This window comes from Phaethon aethereus, assembly GCF_964289735.1.
Source record: "Phaethon aethereus genome assembly, chromosome: 1".
In the NCBI taxonomy this organism is placed as follows: domain Eukaryota; kingdom Metazoa; phylum Chordata; class Aves; order Phaethontiformes; family Phaethontidae; genus Phaethon; species Phaethon aethereus.
The window spans coordinates 206,749,134-206,772,996 of NC_138575.1; the positions used below are offsets into that span (position 1 = coordinate 206,749,134).

Sequence of the window (23,863 nt, forward strand, 5' to 3'; positions counted from 1 at the left end):
AGTAGACACAATATTTGTAGTGATCAGAAGAGCAAGTTACTGCAACTGAGTTGTCTAGAAAAAAGCAAAGCAGATTGATGGAATGTACCTCCAAACTGGCATGTTAGCATGTGTTGCAGCCTTCTCAGTTATTAATGGCTGGAATTTAAAATTACCCAAGTCTTTGACAGCATAACATAAGGACAATTATTTTCATATGCAAATGATAACATCCTTTTCTACCACTTATACTGCAATTAACCTGGTTTTGCTTGAGCTTTTGTCAGACAAGACCATCCATTTCATTCTGCTCTCTCTTTGGCAGACAGCTTTAGCCATGATAAAGGAAAGAGACATAATGAAAAAGAAGCTATCAGAAACTGATCAATATACACTTTAAATTTTAACAATTTAAATGCATACAGTTTATTAATATTTTACCATTGTATCTATTCAGATTTCTTTCTGTATTGTGAAAATGTATCTCGTATCATAAAGAGAAAAATCAATGAATGGTGACTATTTTATTTGATTAAATAAAGTGTATCAACTACAGCTTTAAATCTTATATAATAGATTGTACAGTGTCTTGTAACTTAGGGAGTATATAAATACTAACTTGTACCCATACAAGAAATACAGAACACTAAATCTAGTTCTTTTAAATTTAAACTGAGGTTAGAAAAACAGATAATTTTCTTTAAAATAAGGTACTTTGTCAGAAAGTGCACAGAGACAATGACCTGCGTTTTTCTTCTTTTTTATGTGACACTTATAAAAGACTTTTTATGAGTGATCATCTTCTGCAACCAATATTCCACAGAGAGTTGAACAACTGGTTAGTGGTATGATAAAGGATGCTGCTCAGAATTCTGCTTACAAGGTAGTATTTAATAATTGAAAAAGAATAGCCATTCTCACAAAACATGCTTAGAATTCTGAGAGTTTAGTCAACAGGAGTTGAATTCTGTTGAAACAGATTACTTTTCAAAACATTTAAGCCTGATGTATATAGAAAAATCCATAACTTGTGGATGCCTCAATTTAATAGAGTATCTAAATTTCACTGGGATTAAGCTTCAACAATTCACAGCAAAAACAAACAAAATGAAAGTGGAGATATCTTTCCTTTTCCAATGCTGCTTTTTTAAAACTGTTTTTCCATCCATAAAGCAAGCTATTTTCCCAAAACTTGAGATAAACCTTGCTCATTGACAATCAAAAAGTATTGCCATTTAAAACAGAAAAGTTTGCAGATTTAGTGTGAAAACTCACTGTGTTCTGCTGGAAAAGAATAATTTCACTACAAAAATAGTGATTTCAGTACCTCTAGAAAGTAAAGTCTTGAATGAGTGCACAAAACAAAAAAGAAAACTTAAGGAATCCTTCCACCTCAAGCACCCATGCATGAAAGCAGCTTTCTGTAAGTCACAAGAGGACATGAACTCTCTGAGCATAAAAAAACGCTTCAGCTTCTGCTTTAGCTTCTTTGGAAACTAGACCTTATTTCAGTGGACAACTATAACTCGTGCGAGTCTGATACTTTCATCTTAACATTCTGTGTGGCCTCCTGTTTGGATGGTGTATCTTTATAAAGCGTTACTACTCTATATCGGCCACTACTTAATCAATACAATCTAACTGAAACAGTGATTAGAAAGGGACAAGATACAACAGTGGGATCTCGGAGAGCTTCAAATTTGCCTCTTGTGTGAGAGACAAAGAAAACTTCTACATTTTTATAGTAGTACCTGCAAATTTCCAATTTTTACCAAGCAGTTATCACTTAGATAAAAGGTCTTGAAAGACGTATCCTGGCTGATAAAATCTCAACAACATGAAAACACGCTGCAACATAATGAGAGCTGTAGGAGCCAATTAAAGCTCAGTTTCTTAGCAGATAATGTTCGGCTGCAGTTGTATTTTTGTTTTGATATTCTTGACAGCTGAAGAGAAGCCAAGAAAAGCAAAAGAAAACCACTAATTGTTCAGAATAAGGTGTAAATTTGAATTAAAATAACGGAATGGAGGATTTAAAACACAGTATTTTAATGAATTTTTGTGCTTTAGAATACTAAATCTGAAGTGTTCTGCACTGTACAGATACCTAGGTAACAGCTGTTCAAACAGAGAGAGAGTGATGAGAGGAACAATGACAAGGTGAGGAATGCAGTCAACCTAATCCATCTGAATCAGCTACTCCTAACTCCATAAAAGACAAACCGTTCAAGCTATTGTCCCTGCTGCAAAATCTGCTATGGCAATCTATTAAAAAACCCTCTAAAATGCTATGCAAACTAAGTGGGATTACTCAAAGGGGTATAGGCCTTATTATGGAGTACCCAAGTTGGTGAACTTGGGGACTGAACATGACAATTCTGGGATTGTACAGGTTTTATTATGGGCTATTTAGGGGAAGGACCAAAGGTGGGGAAAGGTAGATGGGGGATGAACAAGAATGGAAAAATAGAGAAGTATAAAAGGGCAAGTCGCATGTAGGGAGGCTGCTGGTCAGTACACTTTGGCCAACCTTGCACCTGATCACCAGTCTGTCCTATCCTCCTCTTAAGCTCTATTTTTAGTTATTTTTTTGTGCAAGTGTGTTCTCTATGTGGGGAAGGCAGTCCACCAGCAAATTTCTAGGAGTACCAGCCAGCAGGAGGATGAGAGGTCTGGGAGCTGTATACTGCAGATTGGAAGCAAAACCGTGGAGAGAGCAAAAATCAGCAAAACTTGTAAAGGGTGTTTTCCTTGAGCAGTGGACCACAGAAACAGGATAGGGCTATTTGTGCTGTCTGTGTTTATGCAGCTGCCTGTAAAGGTACCGTCCTCCTCTGTTAGCCTGTGTCTGGTTGGCTCTGTCTGTACAGAGTATGTGTGTGTGCCTATTTTGGGATTCATACTCAGCTTCTATTTCTCAGATTTTATGTTGCATATCGTCTATTGTTGCATTAAGACTGATTTATAGGCTGTTCCTCAGAGTTCTTTAACTTAGTGAAAATTGAGAGGACTTGACTTCCTTGGCTTCCTAAGAGCAGGCTTTCTTTCTCTTTGCCAAGATGCCTTGTGTGTGAAAGAAGAATCCTGTGTCTCCTATTCCCAGAAGGTTTTCTAGTAGCTTCAGCAGGCAATTTCCAAGAGTTCAAACCTCATATACCTTGGGTGTCCAATCTACCTTTCTGGGGACCTAACTGTTGAAACACAGGAATAGTAAGCACTACAGAAGAGAAACAAAGTCATTCTACCTGAAATAGTAAACGAGTAGTAAAACAATAAAAATTTTATACTAGGGGGTCAAACCAGTATTGAAATGAAATATTACTACCCTAGATTTCACTCAGGATGGGACAAGAGGTAACAGCATCCCAGAGAGATACATACAAATCTCTTGAGAAAATATGAAATATAACTTTTTAATATACTATACTAGGAGTACTTTATAGATAAACACATATTTTCAATAAGAACTTTCATAACTTATGCAAATAAAAATATGTATATGTATTCATAAACATCTCCTTGATTAGAACTCTGAAAGTAGTGTTTATGATTCTGAGGTCAAACTGTCTTCATTTTCAGAGTACGCTGTAAGTCTTTTAAGCTGCTGTCTAACCAAAGAGCCATCCAAAGGAAGAACTGTTTTTACAGATGACATGAAAGTAGCTCACTCCAAAAGAATGAACTACATATTTTCATTTAAAATATAAGGTCTTGTTGGAGTAAGAGTGAGGGTTTTTTTTTGGAAGAAGTGAAATTAAGCTCTTGATTTAGTTCTTGTAGGAACAAGTAAGTTCCAATTTGTTGACCCAAAACATTTTTTCAATTGTGATATTCATCTGACATTTGCTTGGGCTGCTCTTTTGGCTTTTAACAGATGTAGTTCTGGATCTCTTCCTCTCTTTCTCTCTTGCTGGTATCCATAGCCATGAGAAGACACTTATCTACAGACTGGGATGGACTTACATTCTATTATACAATGATGTATATTATTGCTGAGCTATAACCACGTACCATGAGAGAGGGAAACCACAGAACACATTTAAGATGCCACCACGAGGTAACTGGGAATATAAGGACCAAGAATTGCAATGAACACAAAGATCTATGATGATTCATAAGCTTCATATCTTAATGTTGATATCAAATAAATCACTGTAGACAGACAAGCTGAAACATGATAAAGTTCAATGTCATTGAAAAGTATTCAGAACTCTTCATCTTAGAAGAATATTCAATACATAGAATTTTTGTTTTAATTTAAAGCAAAAGCTACCATCCAAATATCAGAACTTCCACCTAGGAAGAAATCACATATTTCCATCAGCTGTATCACCACAACATAATACACAGCCAAACATGGCTCTACTGCATTTTGCATATACTAATTTGTTCACACTTTAAGCAGGCAGATTTCCTTTCTTTATTTTGCTTTTACTGAGTGAATTCAGACCTGAGAAATGCAACACCTGTTGTTTTTCTGTCTGTTGTTGTGTAATGCTCTCAGAACATCTTTACACTTCCATAAATTCTGCTATAATTATTCTACCATCTGGCCTATACTTTGGGTTTCTCCCCATCCCCATTAAATGTTTGTAACAAAGCAGTTGCTTTTATTATTTTCTGCACTGGCAGCAAACATCTTGACAAGGCAGCCTTTAATAACCTAAGTAGAGACTTACTGCATCCTTAGTAGATGCAATCCTTCAGTACAACTTTAGTGTTTCAATGTCTCCTATTTTCCGCTTGAAAAATACCTAAATCAAACCTGTCTCAAATGGTAAAGGCAGAAGTCACTATATTATAGTATGAAACAGAGAGAGGTATGAGTAACTATCAAAAATCATGATGATGGAGTTGGTCTTATAAAACTAATCCAATCCAATATACAGCCTTTATGAAACATAAATCTGAAGATAATTTTCAGAGTTATGAGAAAATCTTTATTGAAGCCTTTATTGAATTTCTGAATACTAAATCTAGAATTAACTAGTGATAAATTACATTTATAAAATCAATAATGAAAAGTCACAAGAAAGGAAAGTTAATTAAAAAATGATGAAGGTTAATCAAAATATTAGTCTAATATGCACAAACATGAATTGGAATCACATTCAAGGAAAAAGATGATTCAATTGAAATACATAATTAGAAGTAATCAACATTTTTCTGATAAAATACATAAAAAAATAAAAACATAGAAACTGTATTTCAGATGTGAACTGACTAGAAGCTTGAGAAGCAAAACAGACTGATAATGTATCATTAAGAATTGCTTCAAATACAACTGTATTACATATTTGACATTAAAAAAAACATAAAAATATAAGAACCAGTATCTGGTCATCTGTCGCTACTTTCTATTGTCACTAACAAAAAAATTAATACATTTTACTGTTTATGGATACAGTTAAATATCTACTGTAAAGCTCTGCCTTAATAATCTGTCCCTCTCTTACAGGAAATAACTGTTTAAAACTTTCATAAAAATGAGTAATCCAAATGTACAATTTTGTCAGCAGTTTGAATAATGAGAAGGAAGATTACTGTCATAGTAAAATAATGCAGCACATTTGTCAATAGTTGACTGAAGTAATATATGGAAATTAAAATTCTGAATATCCTTGGTTGAAAATCTTCTATTATTAATTAACACTAATTTCATCCTGTTACACTCTGCCACATTATCTCCACTTTCTATGGGAGTTTGAACTCTAATCTCAGGCTTCCATTTAAAAAAAAAAAATCATGTAAGTAAGGAAAATTGCATGTATTTTGGTTGCAGCCAAATAAAGGCAGAGGTCACAAACTGCAAGGTGCTCCTGAGGATTACAAACACTGCTGACTCAGCCACAAATGATGCTTTTTCAGTAATAATGACTATAATAGACAAAAGACAGAAAGCACTAAGTTCAATCCTAGTTGTATGACCAAATAACATCTGAACATGCATTATCACTTGTTACTATATATATTTACACTTCGTTTATAATTTGATCCTTTTTGTGAATTAAAGTATAAAGAAAAATTAAGCATTAGCCAAAAAAATCAAGGTCAAAACCAGCAGCTTTCTATTTATTGCCTGGATGTAATACAAGATCTGTCCCTCCTAAAGGAACCTTTCTTCTCTGGAAGGTTCTCTCAGTTTCCTCTCTATGTATCCAACATGATCAAATCTGTTTCCTTAAATACTAATTAATTTAGATAAATGACTTTTTTATTTGTCTGCCTATTATCTTAAATATACATCTTCTGTCAATCAAAGTATAGACAGATTTACCCTAACTAAAAATTACCTTCTTCACTGTCAGACTGTAAATTGACAGAATTGTTGTCAGACTCTGCACCTTCTATTACAGCCCCTTGTAAAACTGGAGAATGCAGATGTTTTCTTTATTTGCTTCAAAGACTAGTCTTCTATGAATTTCTACATTATGTCTATTAGAATTGCTTTACTTTATCTCTTTACAGGTATGTCTCTATGAGATTAAAGAGTATGTCTTGATTTACATGTAAAGATTCATCTGAGTAAATCTACCTTTTTTTCCCACCAGTTCATCAGAAAGACGACTAAAATCTAAGATGTAAATCTACCATGAAATAACTAACATTACTGTATTTAAAGTTACTGACTTCAAATTGCTCAGTCTACTGTCCTCACATTTCTATCTATTCTATCTTTAAATGTTTACGTGCCTTTTCACACATCTAAAACTCTTTGGGACTTGAGTTTGGAAAGGCCTACTGTAGTGCAATTCACATAATATACCATGTCACTGAACACCAGTGTATGGAGGTAAAACTTTTTTAAAAAACTCTTTTAAAATTACCTGTATAGCAAGTGCTCGAGCTACAAGACTTCTAAGATACTGTAAAGGATCTTCTGGACCTTCCCATTTGCTTTGCCATGTGACAGGACACTGAAATAAAAATATATTTACTGAAAGTATCCATTTCAAAACCATCATCATTACATTTTAAGATAGCAATTTGAATGAAATTAAATAATCTGGAGATCAAATAGATCTACAAAGAAAGAAGGCAATACAAGTAATATAATGATCAAAGCATACAACCACTAATAGGAAGGTCATATTCCTGCTAATTCTTTATGTGGCCCACAGAGATACAGCGCTGATGGAAAACTTAGAACATCTGCTATTCAATAAGGAAACATCGGTAGGTTCCACAAACATTTCAAAAAGGCATAAATTGATTTTTTCTTGGAAAGCCATCTTTCACCTGCAGACACAGGTTCCCACTCCTTTGTTGACTGCCTCCTCAGACTTTAACATGTAGTTGTGTGGGTCTGTGGTGAAGTGAATCTGGTATAATTCCTCTACGTGATTATTTTGTCATCGTCTTAATGTCTCTGTAGAACAACACTTGAGAATAAAATCCTGCAAGATCTCCCCATACAAATTTCTCAGTGACTTCAAAAAGAAAGGCTTAAAATATCCTGGGTTAGATTTCTTCCTTATAAAATAATGATGAAAACACTAATTGTACCTACTCCACAGGAATCTGTAAAGCACACTGAAATTGAATCTGCAAGATTCTCCTACTTATGTAAAAGAGAATTGATGTAAATCATTACCTGGGGAATAATTCACAATACTGAAGATGCTGAGCAGAATAAACAGTTTATACTGTTTAACATTTACAGTTGCATATCAAAAATACAGGGTGAGATAATGTGTTGATATGATAGGCACAGCTTGTCTGGTGTGATATAGCAATAATCCATACTGAATAAATGCAGAGAGCGAATTGTGATTACAACTGCAGTAAAACTTAAATTTTAAGAAACTGTAAAAATGAAGAGGGACACATTTACATGTTCTACCAGCTAACACATGTGACTTATCTAGCATGATTTGGTATTTGAAATGGAAATAGTATTCCATGACTTCTAGTATTATTGGATTTGTCCTTAAGAGAAAGCTTGATAAAAGTATAATATACTCAGAAGCTTCTGCAAGTACTTGAAGCAACATTTTTCTGGGTTTTCATTCCAGAAAAAACATGGTTCTGTTTTACAGTCACTATCAATAAAAGAACTCCATTTTAGAGTTTCTATCAATAAAAGAACTTAGAGCAAATGGTGACATAAAAACATGTATCAGAATTTTGTTGTTTCCTATGTTTTCTTCATTGCTTATAATGTAAATTCATGACTAAATGACTTACCTTCTGATTTAGCAGTGCACTTGCTAGTCTTTGTACTTCAGAACTCAGTAATGAGGTACCTCTGATGACCTTACTTAAAGAAGCAAGTGACTGATGGACACTCTGCACAAGACGAATGGCATTGTATTGTTCCAGAGTAATGAATGACAAAATTGGAGATCTTTGTTGCTCCACAGGAGGAGAAACCTTTTGATGAATGAGGTTAGAATTCTAAAAAAGAACAAGTGATGTCCAGTTAATAAACAGGGACACTATTATGTTATATAACAAATTATTTGTTTAATTCGTAATACTTCATATGACCTTGTTAGCTTTGAATTAATTCATATACTCCCTCTTTTCTGACACTGGATTAAAATTATAATGATATTTTCATTATTGTCCATAAGATATTCAATAAAGACACCACACTTCTGAGACAACTCTGCCTACCCAATTACTTCAAAAGTACTGGCATTTCTGAAAAATCTTCACTTAGCTGAATTAGTGCTTTTAGTATTTGTGTTAATGTGTCAATATGAAAGGCAGTAGAGTACTCAGCATAACAAGGTTGTATTGGGTACTAAAAACCATGCTGCCAGATATAGCTCTTGCTTTGATAAGACTAGTTCCACCTGGAAGTAAATGAAATACAAATAAATAATAAATACAATCTAAATGGAATATGTATAAATCCTAAGTAATTCAGACTCTGAGAGGTACTGCTGCTATCACGTTGACATTTTTATTACTTCCATTCCATTACAGCCACTGAAAAACCAAATTCATTCAGTAACTTCAAGAGATAGTATCATTTTGCAAATCTTAATTCACATGCAGCTTATTACATGAATATATTTTAGCATGTGTTCTGAAACTGCCAACCTGACATATGACAAGATGCTGCAGTGAATTCCAGTTATGGAATTTAAACCTTTATTGGAAAATTGTGTAAGGCACAAATGCAAAAACAAAACCCTAGACTTTGGGAAAAAATGCTTTGCTATTTCAATTTCTAGTAATTTATTAAAGGTAAAATCAGATTTTACTTTCTCTGAAGTATCTCTTCTTAAAATAACAAGTAGTTTTGATTTTTTTTTTCAGGTTTAATAAGCTTCTGAAATGTCACATGGCATCTTGCTTTCCAGAACACACAGGATGTCTGCCTCTGTAATAATTTCCAGGCACTGTAAGTTTGTCAGAACTTTCACGTGTTTTTCATTTCAAGCTCATACTGCACTCAACTACCAAGCAAAAATATGAGAAAAGCTCAGTGAAAGAGTAACACAGATACTTTCGTTTACGACTGACGGAAAAATGAAGGATAAGAACTTCCCTCCCACATTATTAAAAAGGTATACATAAACTTACTTACTATTCAAAGTGTAAGAAACAAACAGTATTTAGAAATTTTATGGTGTTTATTTTGTCTTTGCATGCATCCTGAAATCACTGTACTGGTTTCACTTCAATTTTTCTGAGACCATAGTTTGTTGAGTATATATAAAATGTAATGTAAAACTAGCATAAGCTAGTTGATAATTTCTTATTGGAGTATTTAACTGCACAAAAAAGGAAGAACAAAGACATTGCAATTTGCAGGCTTTGCTCAGTCTTTCACATATGCTATCTTAATTCACTAAAAACTTACTGAAAGAGAAGACCTCTAAGTTCCTCAATATGGTCCTTTACATAACAGTCTCCTATGAATTGCATATTCATTTCATCACTCTTTTTAATGCTTTCTCCTGAGAATTTGTTAAAACAACCCATCTGTCATTTTTATGGGAAAATGAAACATGAATACCGATATCAGCTTATACATTTAATGTTCTATTACATTCCCTTAAAATCCATTATGTATATAACTCACATCAGTTTTAGAAAGATCCTCACGACCTGCTTGGGAATTAAGATGAAGAACTGCTGAAGTACCAAGTGCTTTTCCTAATCATAAGAAACTAAAGAGAAGCTCTAATCTTTAACAATAAATACTATGATATGCTTCCAATATTAAATTAGGTGTATTTTGAGACTTTGATCATTTTCTCTCTTTCACTTCTGCACTTGTTACTATCTCAGTACAATATAAGACTTCATATAGTCTCACCTAAGCTGCTCCAGAGCTTTTCTTTATTACCTTCCTAAACTCAAGCTTTTTCAACTCCAATATGTTCTAAAAATTGCTCCTTCAGAAATGTTACAAATATAATGAAAATAAACTCATATACCTCCACTAGTTCTGCATTTGGTTCAAAATTCAATTTTGGTGAAAGTGGTTTAGAAACCTCCATTGGCCTTCTGACGTACCTATTCTGCCTCCTCCTTCGAGTCTTGCTGCCTATTCTTTTAGATACTAGCTTCTCACTGTTTATTACACAAATTTTTCATTGCTGAAAATATGAGAAAGAATGACCCTATATTTCTGCTTCACTGATTCTCCTTGGTGAAAAAAAATTGTTCTCTTGTTCAAGCTGAGGTTCCTAATGTTTTAGATAAAAGAGCAACCACCCACTAATTTTCAAAACCACTTTTGCAATTGTCTTACAGCATCATGCAAATTTATGAAAATAATTAGTTAGCCTTCAATTTACAAACACAACAAAAGATAAGGCATCATCACACATCATGACAGAACACGTATGACTTGTGATGTATATATTCAGAAAAATAATTTTGAAGCAATTTTAAAAGTTCCCTAACCTGATCCTCTCCTACCAAGGGTAAGTCTTCCTCGCTCTGTATTTTCACACTGCTTTGAGGGACCTGGGGTTGGTGAAGGCCAGACTTACCAGTCAACAGAGGCAAAGAAGGCATTTAGTAATTCAGCCTTCTCCTTTTCCTTTGTGGCCAAGTCCTCATTTCCATTCAGTAGTGGGCCTACATTTTTCCTAATCTTCATTTTGTTGCTGATGTACCTATAAAAACCATTTTTGTTGCCCTTCTAATCAGTTAACAGCAGCACACCTGCTGCTACCTTATAGGCTGGAAAGTTAATTCCATCCCAGACATACCCAGTTGTGGTGGGTTAACCTTGGCTGCATGCCACGTGCCTATGGAGCCACTCTACCACTCCCCTCCTCAGTGGGACAGGGGGAGAGAATAAGATGAAAAATCTTGTTGGTCAAGATAAAGGCAGTTTAATGAAAAAAAAAAAAAAACAAACAAAAAAACAACAAAACCCCAAAGGCTGTATGAGGAAGCAAAGCAAAACCAAAGGAGATTTATTTTCTACTTCCTATTAGCAGGCAATGCCCAGCAACTTCCACGGAAGCAGGCCTCTATGCATAGCGGGTGCTTTGGAAGACAAGCACCTTAATAACAAATGCCTCCCGCCTCACCACCTTCTCTTAGATATTATCGCTGAGCGTGATGTCACATGGTATGCAATACCCCTTCAATCAGTTTGGGTCAGCTGTCCCAGTTATGTCCCCTCCCAATCTTTTTCCTACCCCTAGTCTACCAGCTTTTCGGTGGGTGGGAGGTTGGGGGGACTTGATGCTGTGTAAGCACTGCTCAGTAACAGCCAAAACAGTGGTGTATTATCAACACAGTTCTAGCCACAAGTGCAAAGCCCAGCACTATATCAGCTGCTATGAGGAAAGTTAACTCTATCCCAGCCAGACCCAGTACACCAGTATGGCCCTTCGCATCCCTCACCAGATTCAACTCCAGATGTGCCCTGGCTTCCCTAACCCCATCCCTGCATGCTCAGTGTCTCTGTATTCCTCCCACATCAGTTGTCCCTGCTTCCTTCTCTTCACTGTTTTTTTTATATTTGAGTTTTGCCAGGAGCTCCTTGCTCATCTATGCAGGCCTCCTGCTGCCACTACTTGACTTCCTGCATTTTGAGATTGACCACTGATTTTAGAAGAGAAAAAAAGATCCTTGAAAAGCAACCAGCTCTCCAGGACTGCTCTCCAGGACGGTGTCCCATGGGATTCTTTCAAGCAGGTCCCTGAATTGGCTGAAGTCTACTTTCCTGAAATCTAGAGCTGTCATCCTGCTTTTTGCTTGTTTCTCTCCTCTCATGATCCTGAGGTCCACCATCTCATGGCCACTGTAACCAAAGCTGCCCCCACCCTTCACATCCTCAATAAGTTCTTCCTTCTTGGCAAGCATGAGGTCCTGCAGAGTACTTCCCCTTATGGGTTCCTCCATCACCTGAGTTGGGAATTTGTTATCAACGCACTACAGAAAACTTTTAGATTCCTTGTGCCTTTCCACCCTGTCCTTCCAGCAGGTATTAGGGTGGGTAAATCCGTCCACAAAGACCAGCCTTCTTCGAGATGGGTGAAAAAGGTCTTATCTACTTCTTTCTGACCAGGTGGCCTGTAGAAGACACTCACCATAGTGTTGACTTCTAATCCTAATTCACAAACTCTCAACTGGCACGTAGTGCATCTCTAGGTAGAGCTCCATGGATTCCCACTGGTCTCTCACAAAAAGGGTAACTCCCCATCCTCACCTTGCCAGCTTTTCCTTCCAAGAGAACCTATATTCATCCATAGCAGCAATACACGTGTGAGCTATCCCACCATGTCCCCGTGACCCCTATGAGATCCTAACTCTGCCACTGCATGCAAATCTCTAATTCCTCTTCTTTGTTCCCCATGCTGCACCCATTAACATACAGGCACATCAGAGTAGCACCTCATCATGGTGATTTCCCAGAAGGGGTATGAGAGTTTTCCTCATAATTCTGTCAGGTAGGCACTTTGTTTATATGGACACACTTAGGATGGTCCCCCTTCAGCTCTGTTTTGTTGATTTTTTTGATGATGATGTTTACAGACATAGTTTGCCTGCAAGCTTGGTCAACTACATCCTCACATAATTTTTGATCATCCTCTCCCTACATTGCAACATCTATTTTAAAACTCTCCTCACCAAGTTGGCCAGACTGTTGGCTGCACATAGTCAGGTGGACCCTTTCACTTTCGAGCAGGTAACCATCAATCCTCAAAAAGTGGATCAAAAAATGGTCAAATAAACCAAATCCCTGTTGCTGACACCAGCTGTGCAACCAGTTGTAGGATCTGTCCACTCCTCCTCCTGTCCTTCACCTTAATTCAACACCTAGGCCTCCATGACATTAACCATCACCCCCAGACCCATGTAGTCATGTTTCATATGCTCCACATTACCCCTGGCATTATGACTGGTGCCTATGTGGAAAAGCATCAAGGGATAACAGTCTGAGGGCCAGACAAGCCTCAGCAGTCTTTCCACAGTGTCCTGGATCTGAGGCCCTGGCAAGCAGCAAACCTTCCTAGACAACAGATCAGGTCAAAAAATGGGAGCATCCTTCTCCCCACAGCAAGACATTGCCCACTACTATTCCTTACCACTTCTTCCTGTGTGGATCAGGTTTAGTTGGCTTAGGAGCTTCTTTGGACAGAGCTCCTAGCCTCTTGTCAGCTATGAAAGCATTAAATCTGTTCTGTAAGTGCAAATCTTGAAATAGAGCAGAAGCCTTCCCCCTGGTGCCAGAAGTCACAAGCTTCTGGCTTTTGCCATCCTGTAAGTCTTCATCTCCTATCCCAATAGACACAGACTCCCCTTCAGGAGAGTTGGGGGCTTGGCTCTTCAAGCTGCAGCATCTCAAAAAAGATCCAGCTGATCTATTTCTGATGCTGCAAAGTCCACTGACCTCCTCTCACAGCTCCTTAATTTGATGACACAGATCCATCAAGCACAGGTCTCCTGCACGTTAGAAGACCATCTCTTGCTGTCCCAGCCTCAGAAAGAGGCCATCAGGCCTACAGCTCAGGATCTGCAGAGCTGCATCCTCCTTCTGGAGCTCTGTCTGAGTCAAAATTCTCATCTTAGAGGGTCCATTGCTCCAACAGCAGCTGGGGACCGTGCCCTGTGGCATCACACTACCATTGCTGAGAAGGTGTATCCTCTACTGAGAAAAGTTGCCGGTCTTCTGTACGCTGTTCTGCACAAACTGTCGTGACAACTGCTGCATGCCTTTTGCTGCCTCTGTTAGCTGCACTCAATCCTATTGATTGAGAGACTAAAATTTGCACTCATGAAAAAATATAAATATTATTTTATACATTTTAATGTGGTATAATTCTTCAGTGAGCACATCACTAAGAAGCTAAATAGTCTATCTGCAGATTTGTGAAATGCTAGCCAGTATTAGGTAAAATTTTTGTTTTACCACTTATTTCTGAAATTCACTGATGACATAAATTCTATAGACATTCTATCAATTTAGCTGTATTTTATAATATAAATTATTTAGACTGATTTTTGTAGAATGAAATGCTGATATGCAGTCCAGAGAAATACTCAGTCACCTGCTGTCAATTATTTTATCTAAACTTGGACACTAGATTACAGAATACAAAAGTGATTACCATGCGGTAAAGAGTGTATTGATAAAAATATGTCCACACTTAAAGATTATGATCAATTATTCCAGTATGTCAAGTGGTAAAATTTGTTATCCTTCAGAACCATCAGTACTTAGATGTACAATAACTATTTTCAAGGTATTTGTAAGATAATCCTTTTTGAGTTAATCCTTGATTTACATACTCAGCCCTGGAATAAAAATGTTTAAAACCATACTTAATCTTTGTCTATGTATTAACAAGCATCTGAGTGTTTTTTGCCCCTGGAATAAAAAGTAGCTGATTTTAAAAACTGCTTTGAATTTATAAATAGATTAGTAAGATTCAATTCAGATCTATACTGGATGCTTCCTGAGTTTCAGTAATTTGAAACAGACCATTATTTCCAAGTGCTCTTAGTGATAAGTACATTTGACAGGTGGAAGACTAATATTTGCTTCTTGTAAATAAAATGGAAGGTATTGTCAGCATCTACCCCATCTGCCTCCACTTTACTACTATCTGTATCCAATAGATAAAAGAAAATAGTAACAACAACAACCACCTCATGAAATTCAGCAAGGCCAAGGGCAGGGTCCTGCACCTGGGTTGGGGCAACCCCCGGTATCAGTACAGGCTGGGGGAGGAAGGGATGGAGAGCAGCCCTGCCAAGAAGGACTTGGGGGTCCTGGTGGATGAAAAGCTGGACATGAAACGGCAATGTGCACTCGCAGCCCAGAAGGCCAACTGTTTCCTGGGTTGCATAAAAAGAAACGTGGCCAGCAGGTTGAGGGAGGTGATTCTGCCCCTCTGCTCTGCTTTTATGAGGCCTCACTTGGAGTCCTGTGTCCCAAATGGTCCAGAGGAGGGCCGCCAAAATGATCAGAAGGATGGAACATCTTTCATATAAAGGAAGACTGAGAGAGTGGGGGTTCTTCAGCCTGGAGAAGGCTCTGGGGAGACCTTATTGCAGCCTTTCAATATGTATAAGAGGCTTATAAGACATATGGGGACAGACTTTTTAGCAGTGCCTGTAGTGACAGGACAAGGGGCAATGGTTTTAAACTGAGAGAGGGTAGATTTAGACTGGATATAAGTAAGAAATTTTTTACGATGAGGGTGGTGAGACACTGTGACAGGTTGTCCAGAAAAGTTTTAGATGCCCCATCCCTGGAATTGTGCAAGGTCAGGCTGGACAGGGCTTTGAGCAACCTGATCTAGTGAAGATGTCTCTGCCCATGGCAGGGGGTTGGATTAGGTATCTTTATAGATCCCTTCCAAACTAAACCATTCTATGACTCTATGATTCTATAATAAAGAGTCTGCAGCTAAATGTAAATGCTTCCAAAATAGAGGGGAAAATTTTTTTTACAGACTTCAGGAATAGATATTTTTTGTAATTTTACTTATTCATACATGGGAAATAATTTTAGGTCATATTCTGTGCCCATTCATGCATAAATAAAATAAAGTATGGTTATTAACTTAAGCAGTAATTCAACTATTCTCTGCATTCCAATTCCCAGGTCTTTATTTAAAACTTCTGAAAACAAACATGATGCCTTCATTGAGCTATCAATAAAGAATTAGATTGTAGAACTGTATGCCATGTATGTGGAATTTTTAAAGATGCCTAGACTTTTTCAAAGCTTAAAGCAAGGACTGGTTGAACAGACTATGAAAACTAATTTTGGTAAAGGATGTTATTATTTAAATTTTTTGAAACAAAGCAAATGTCCCCCTAAAAAACCCTAGACAAGGTCAGAGGCCATCCTATTCTAAAGGAGATCTTCTTTTTATGCTAGCAGCATAAAAATGTTAGAAAATCAAAGAAAGTGCAAGATAATACAGGAGTCTTTTTTTTTTTTTTAAGGTATTATGAGCAGTAGAAATGTAGGTCAAACACAGATGCATATGTTAAGTCTACAAATATTGGGAGAGGAGAGAACACAGAAATACTGCATAATTAATTTTCCTGAATTTAAAATTAAGCAGAAGAATAGATAGGCACCACAGGCTTGATTCAGGCAGGTATCTAGTGACATCTGAGATATCTCATTCTGCCTCTAGATGCTACTCCCACAGGTCTCCTGCAGATTCTGTGTAACACCTGCCAGGCCATGAATAGTTGACGGTTTCTTAAATAGTTCTAGAAGACTAATTTTCAGGAAATCAAACTGAGCACTTATGACAGTGTCGATCAAAGAGAGCATTTTACATCTCTAAAGAAAGTTCTCAGATACAGTGTGGTAAAAAACAGCTATTTTCAAATCAACAAATCCAAAAGTCAGAAAGAAACTGGCTGCTCAGTTCTCTGAACCAGACAAGCTACAGGGTAGCTCACAGCAGAAAACTGAAGAATGGTAGGATGGTCAGTAGTAAGGGATTAGCCAGAGATTACTCAGACATCATAAATCAGTCAGGTTGATGCTAATCCCTAGTGAACAGATTGGGTTTGTAGCTAAAACAGAGGCCTCCTGCATCACAGAAGTACTACATGCTAAGCACAAGATTTAATTAATATTAGCTTTTTTTGAACTCAAACATAATACAGTAAGCACAGCAAACAATATATAATTTTTTTTACCCAATGGTCCTGTAAAAAAAAAAAATTTCTCTTGCTAGGAACAGGCCACACTAACTAGGTCTTAGGCTAACTGTGCAAGGCCCCAATACTGGCCTTCTAGACTTATCAACTTGCTAAAAGAGCTTGCTGTCTGAAGTTCAATTCAGTACCAGGTGTCTCCTGTTATGATGTGAAGTTGAAGCATTGGATAATAGCAAATGTCTTGAAAGTATGAGCACAGGTTGAAAAGAAAGGTCCAAGAACTATGAACAAGCAGCTGATGGTCACCTACGGGTCATTGATGAAGGGCAACATTAAGAACTGGATAGACATAGACTGCTTTTCCTTTCAGACAAGAAGACACAATTAAGCAGGAAAGAAAAACAGCCAAGTGACACAATAAGGTACCTGCTACAGTCTGAAAAGTAACCCCACCTAAGCATCACCCAACGTATACTTCAGGGAACAGAGGTAAAGGTCTGAAAATTCATATGAAAGGAGATCTCAGATTTGAGGGCAGCAGTAGAGAAGAAAGACAAGGTCTGGGTCAGGTTCAGCTTCTGTTGTCAAAGATCCCTCAGGCTTGATTACTTCCACCTGAGTGACTAAGACCATCAAGAATCATAGCCACCAGTGGTGACTGTGTGGCTTCAGCTTCATGTGAGAGAAACAAATCTGCAGACACCAAGGTCAGTGAAGAAGGAGGAGCATGAGATGCTGGAGCAGAGATTCCCCTGCAGCCCCTGGGGAAGACCATGGAGTCTGCAGCCATGGAGTTCCATGATGAAGCAGATCTCCACCTGCAGCCCAGGGAGGACCCCAGGACCCCTGGCCAGGCCAGAAGTGGATGCCCAAAGGAGACTGTGACCCTGTGGGAAGCCCACGCTGGAGCAGGCTCCTGGCAGGACCTGTGGCCCCGTGGAGAGAGAAGCCCAGGCTGAAGCAGTTTTGCTGACAGGACTTGTGACCCTGCGGGGGACCCAGGCTGGAGCAGCCTGTTCCTGAAGGATGGCACCCATGGAGGGAACCAGGCTGGAGCAGTTCGTGAAGAACTGAAGCCTGTGGGAAACTCATATTGGAGAAGTTCATGGAGGACTGTCTCCCGTGGGAGGGACCCCACGCTGGAGCAGGGGAAGGGTGTGAGGAGTCCTCCCCCTGAGGAAGAAGGAGCGGCAGAGACAACATGTGATGAACTGACCACAACCCCCATTCCCCACCCCCCTGCACTGCTCGGGGAGGGGAGAAGGTAGAGAAAATCAGCAGTGAAGTAGAGCCCGAGAAAAGGGAGAGGTGGGAGGAAGGTGTTTTAAGATTTGGTTTTAGTTCTCATTACCCTACTCTGGTTTTGACTGGCAGTAAATTAAATTAATATCCCCAAGTCAAGTCTGTTTTGCCTGTGACAGTAATTGCTGACTGATCTCTCCCTGTCCGTATCTCAACCCACGAGCCTTTCATTATATTTTCTCTCCCCTGTCCAGCTGAGGAGTTGAGTGATAGAGTGGCTTTTGGTGGGCAGCTGGCATCCAGCCAGGGTCAACCCACCACAGCACCTCATGTCAATTCTTTGTATGTGGTTGTTTGAGTACGGGAAAGGTTTGTATCATTGCAATGTTCTTGTGTACAAGACATGCTTTTAGGCCACAATGTCTTGTGATCTATTACTTATCGCTGAGGAGAAAAATAACAGTCAAATGACTAGGTAGGCACCTAGCAGAAGGTGAGAGGAATCCTTCCAAAGCATGAATAGTATCTGCATTTCAGTGAGAATTCGCATAGATTACAGCTAAATAGACACCCATAACAAGAATTCAATGGTTGGAAAACAAACTTTACAATATATGTAAAAAAACCCCAACAAACCGAACCAACCAAGAACAGCAATGGAACAAAAAGGAAGGGATACTGGATATTGCAAGCATTGCAGCAAGGATTTTAATGAACCTCAATTTAAAGCTAATATCATATTATACAGGAAAAAATTTAATATTTAAAATAATTAAACATTGCCTCATGAATATTAGAGAAATGAAAAGACTAAATTTAAATCTAAACTATATTAGTGTTCTTCTTGGAAACACATACAAGATGTTAGTGTCATGTCTTGTGAGTGTGGTCTCCCCTCCAGAAAAAAGTGATAGCCTGTTATCCCACATAAGACTTCACAGCTAATTACCTACATGTAACATGGTACTTCCCATCTCAACTACATTTAATTTACTTTTTCACTTCTTATGTTTCAATATTCAAGATAATTCCTTAGACCTTACTTTTAATGTAGATACAGGGAAAAAAAAGTTGCCTTTTCAAATTAGCTAATTTCCTACCTGATTAAGTTTCTTCCATAGGTTGAGAACAGGAGAAAGTTCAGTAGACCATATTTCTCTGTCAAATTTGCAGCCAGCAGTTATTGACCGGCTCAGGATCCGAAGCTGTGAAATGACCTGAGTGATGAAAATACAAATACAAATCTTGAAGAAGGATAAACAAACTTCTAGTACAAAAATGTGATACAACAGCAAATACTCTCCGCTTTATCTATGGACTATATACTTTTCTGCATACTTAATTATTAACCATGATTTATTCAAACCACAAACAATACCCATATGCAAATATAGAATATACTTAAGCCTCGTTCATATTAAGCCCAAAACAAACAAAAAAATCCATATTTTTCTTATCACAGTCATTGTCTTTGTTAAACTATAATTTAAAAACTAATGAGGTTTATAATTAATTAAAAAGCCTCTTTTCCACAAAATCTGCAGACAAAACTAAAGCTCTGCTTTTAACTAAGCCCTTTAGGCTCCCTCTGTAATTAAAAAAAAGAGAAACAAAAACCCAGAATGTGTTACTAAATACATATAGTACCCATCAGGCATCAAAACTCCAAGACAATTATAATCAATTAATCCTGATCTCCCACGGATCTCTTACTTACTTAGATATTCATGTTACCTCAAATTATTTAAATGTAAATTTATTAGTTTAAAGAAAGCAAGCAATTAAAAGAATAACTGCAAAACTCAGAAAAAAGGGGAGCTTCCAGTTCATTAGGTCCAACTGCCTTTTACTGTTAGCAACCCTTGTAACTCCACACACAAAATGATTGAATATATGTATACATTTATAAAGAAAGAATACTAAAATTAAAACTTTTCAGTGATATTGCAGTCTGTCCCTTAAACTGCATATAAACTCCCTGGTATTTTTAGGTATTCAACTAAATTTTAGTGACTTCTCACAGTGCATTTTTGCAAGACATGTTAGAGAATAACCTACTAATTCTCTCCTCTTTTGCTTGATTTCAAATAATTAAACTTGGTAATAAAAAATTATTAATCATTCAGAAGGAATGGACTTTTGCATTAGTGGACAGAATGAGGCAGGAAGTCAAGTATCTGCTGGGTTTTGACCTATTTTCTATTCTTGAAAGATGTGCTATTATGTAGTGTTTTCTTTATTTTTAATTTTCTTTCACTGAAGCAAACAGCAGCTTCTTATTTATCAGCTTTGATAGGGACTATGAAGCACTACAAGATGATACTACACTGAACCATTATTTTAATGTCTATAATATTTACAGTAATTTTATTCTCATATTAAATGTCTTACAAGACATAAATCAAAAGATAAATATACATGAAGTATAAATATATAAAATCTATCTGCATAACATATAAACCTATATTTAGAGAAACAAGTTTAAAAATACTTTAAATTAAGTTAAAATAGTGTTCTTTTCTTTAAAAGCTTCCTTAATATGTTAATTCTGAAAAAAATCTTTAATTCCCTCAGAAATGACAACATAAACTGTTGTCCTAGAGAATTATGCATAGTCTGTGATGCTAGATCTCAGAAATTATGAATATAGGATGTTTATTTCTCTTAAAAGTGAAATTAATTCCGCGTTCTAAAAACCGCTATTAGTTGATGAAAGTCATAGTCTATTATAATAAAGAACTTGAGTCATAACCCTGCAACTTGGTTTGTCAAAAGGAACTACATGCATACCTAATAAATATCTGGAAGAAGCATCTTACTGTACTAAAACCTTACTTTTGCCTAGTCTGAAGTAACCTGCCAGAATGGAAGGCAAGGAGAAGTTGCAGTCAAGGCAAAAGAGAATCTGGAATGAACAGAGCTTTGCCTAGGAACAGGTTACAAACCAGCTGAGGGCTTACAGGCAGAGATTGGAGGACAGACCAACATGGGTGGTGCTTTAGTAGGTGTGTGCTACAGACTCCTTGATTGAGAAAGTAGAGGAAGTCTTCTTTTGGCAGCTTGAAGGAACCCAACAATCACAGGCCTTCATGCTCACGGGACACTTCAACCGACCCAGTATCTGTTGTGAGGGCAATATGACAGGATGCAAGGAATGCAGATTTCTAGAATTTGTTGAAGACAATTTCTTTATACAGGCAATCAATTAGTCAACCAGGGGAGATGCTCTACTGAATCTGTTTCTAATAAAGAATGAAGAACTGGTAGAAGATGTGAAGGTTGAGGGTAGCCTTGGCTGCACCAAGCATGAGATTGTGGAGTTTAAAATCTTGAGAGAAGAGAACAAGGCAAGTAGTAGAAGTAGTAGAATCATAACCCTGGACCTCAGGAGAGCAGATTTTAACTTTGTCAGGGATCTTCCAGGCAGGATCCAATGGGCAACTGCCCTGGAGGGCAAAAGGGGCCAGGAATGTTGGCTAATCTTCACGAACAAATTCGTCAAAGCAAAAGAACAGTCCTTTCTGATGTGCAGGAAACAAGCATGATAAGCAAGCCAAAGAACAAGCATGGCAGAAGAGCAATATGGATGAAGAGGAAGCTAGTAATCTCAAACGTAAAAAGGTAATCCACAGAAGATGGGAACAGGGATAGACTACCCAGCAGGGATACAATGACATTGCTCAGCTGTGCTAGGATGGAGTGAGGAAAGCCAAACCTCAGCTGGGTTTGAAACTAGCAATGGATGCAAAGGCGTACAAGAAACAATTCTGCAAGTATGCTGGTAGCTAAAGGAAGGAAAAGAAAATACAAGCTACTGCTCAGTATAGCTTCTGTTACAGAAAACACCGTTTCATCTGCTCACTCTCATAACTTAATTTTAAACTCTAATAACTCTTTGTGTCCTCCAGCTATTGTGTATAGCAGAAAAGATTCTTGTTCAATTTAGCAAAAAATTATTTTCCCTGATTAATGTTTTGATCATAGTATCTTTATCATTCCTGTTATTCTTCCTTCTTTTCACTCTGCACACATGCAAATGTTCTGACAAGCAATACAGATAATAAACACACATTTGTGCCTTTCAGATACCATTCTTTTAGCTATAGTTCTGGCTCTTGTAATTTCTTTTTGGATAGTTGCCTGCCATCATTTGCAAAAGAATAAAATGTTTATATCAAATATATTTTAACTGGTGATGCAGTATGCAGTACTTCCTATATGCTTGCACATTATAGAATCATAGAATCATTTAGGTTGGAAAAGACCTTTAAGATCACCAAGCCTGACTGATATGGGATACTGGCAGATAAAAAGCTGGACATGAGCCGGTAATGTGCGCTCGCAACCTGGAAGGCCAACCATATCCTGGGCTGCATCCAAAGCAGCAAGGCCAGCAGGTTGAGGGAGGGGATTCTGCCCCTCTCTTCTGCTCTGGTGAGACCCCACCTGGAGTTCTGTGTCCAGCTCTGGAGCCCTCAGCACAGGAAAGGCCTGTTGGACCTGTTGGAGCAGGTCCAGAGGAGGGCCACAAAAATTATCAGAGGGGTGGAACACCTCTCCTGTGAGGACACATTGAGAGAGTTGGGGTTGTTCAGCCTGGAGAAGAGAAGGCTCCGGGAGACCTTCTTGCAGGTACTTAAAGGGGGCTGATAAGAAAGATGGCAACAGATTTTTTAGCGATTTAGTGATAGGACAAGGGGTAAAGGTTTTAGACTAAAAGAGGGTAGATTTAGACTAGACCTAAGGAAGGAATTCTTGACAGTGAGGGTGGTGAAATACTGTCACAGGTTGCCCAGAGAGGTGGTAGATGCCCCATCCCTGGCAACATTCAAGGTCAGGTTGGACAGGGCTCTGAGCAACCTGCTCTGGTTGAAGATGTCCCTGCTCACTGGAGGGGGGTTGGACTAGATGACCTTTAAAGGTTACTTCCAACCCAACTATTCTATGGTTCTATGATAACCCAGCACTGCCAAGTCCACCACTAAACCACATCCTTAAGAACCACATCCACATGTCTTTTAAATACCTCCAGGGATGGTGACTCAATCACTTCCCTGGGCAGCCTGTGCCAATGCTTCACCACTCAGTGAAGAAATTTTTCCTAATATCCAATCTAAATCTCCCCTGGTGTAACTTGTGGCCATTTCCTCTCATTCTATGACTAATTACTTGGGAAAAGAGGCCAACACCCACCTCGCTACAACCGCCTTTCAGGTAGTTGTAGAGAGCGATGAGGTCTCCTCTCAGCTTCCTCTTCTCCAGGCTAAACAACCCCAGTTCCCTCAGCCACTCCTCATAAGACTTGTGCTCCAGCCCTCTCATCAACTTCGTTGCCCTTCTCTGGACACGCTCCAGCAACTCAATGTCCTTCTTGTAGTGAGGGGCCCAAAATTGAACACAGTATTTGAGGTGCCTCACCAGTGCCGAATACAGGGGCATGATCACTTCCCTACTCCTGCTGGCCACACTATTGCTGATACAGGCCAGGACGCTGTTGGCCGCCTTGGCCACCTGGCCACACTGCTGGCTCATATTCAGCCGGCTGTCAGCCAGCACCCCCAGGTCCTTTTCTGCTGGGCAG

The 23,863-nt window shown here is 38.1% G+C and overlaps 1 protein-coding gene across 1 annotated transcript in view; it reads right to left on the reverse strand.

The window, feature by feature from the left end:
* Nucleotides 1-23,863, reverse strand: part of DYNC2H1 (dynein cytoplasmic 2 heavy chain 1) — a gene marked incomplete at both ends in the record, with an annotated part of 192,488 nt that overhangs the window by 24,676 nt on the left and 143,949 nt on the right. Inside the window, 3 exons of the mRNA XM_082012188.1 lie at nt 6,807-6,896; nt 8,167-8,376; nt 19,383-19,499. Coding sequence (XP_081868314.1) covers nt 6,807-6,896; nt 8,167-8,376; nt 19,383-19,499 — 417 coding nt within the window. The remainder of the gene's footprint in view (nt 1-6,806; nt 6,897-8,166; nt 8,377-19,382; nt 19,500-23,863) is intronic.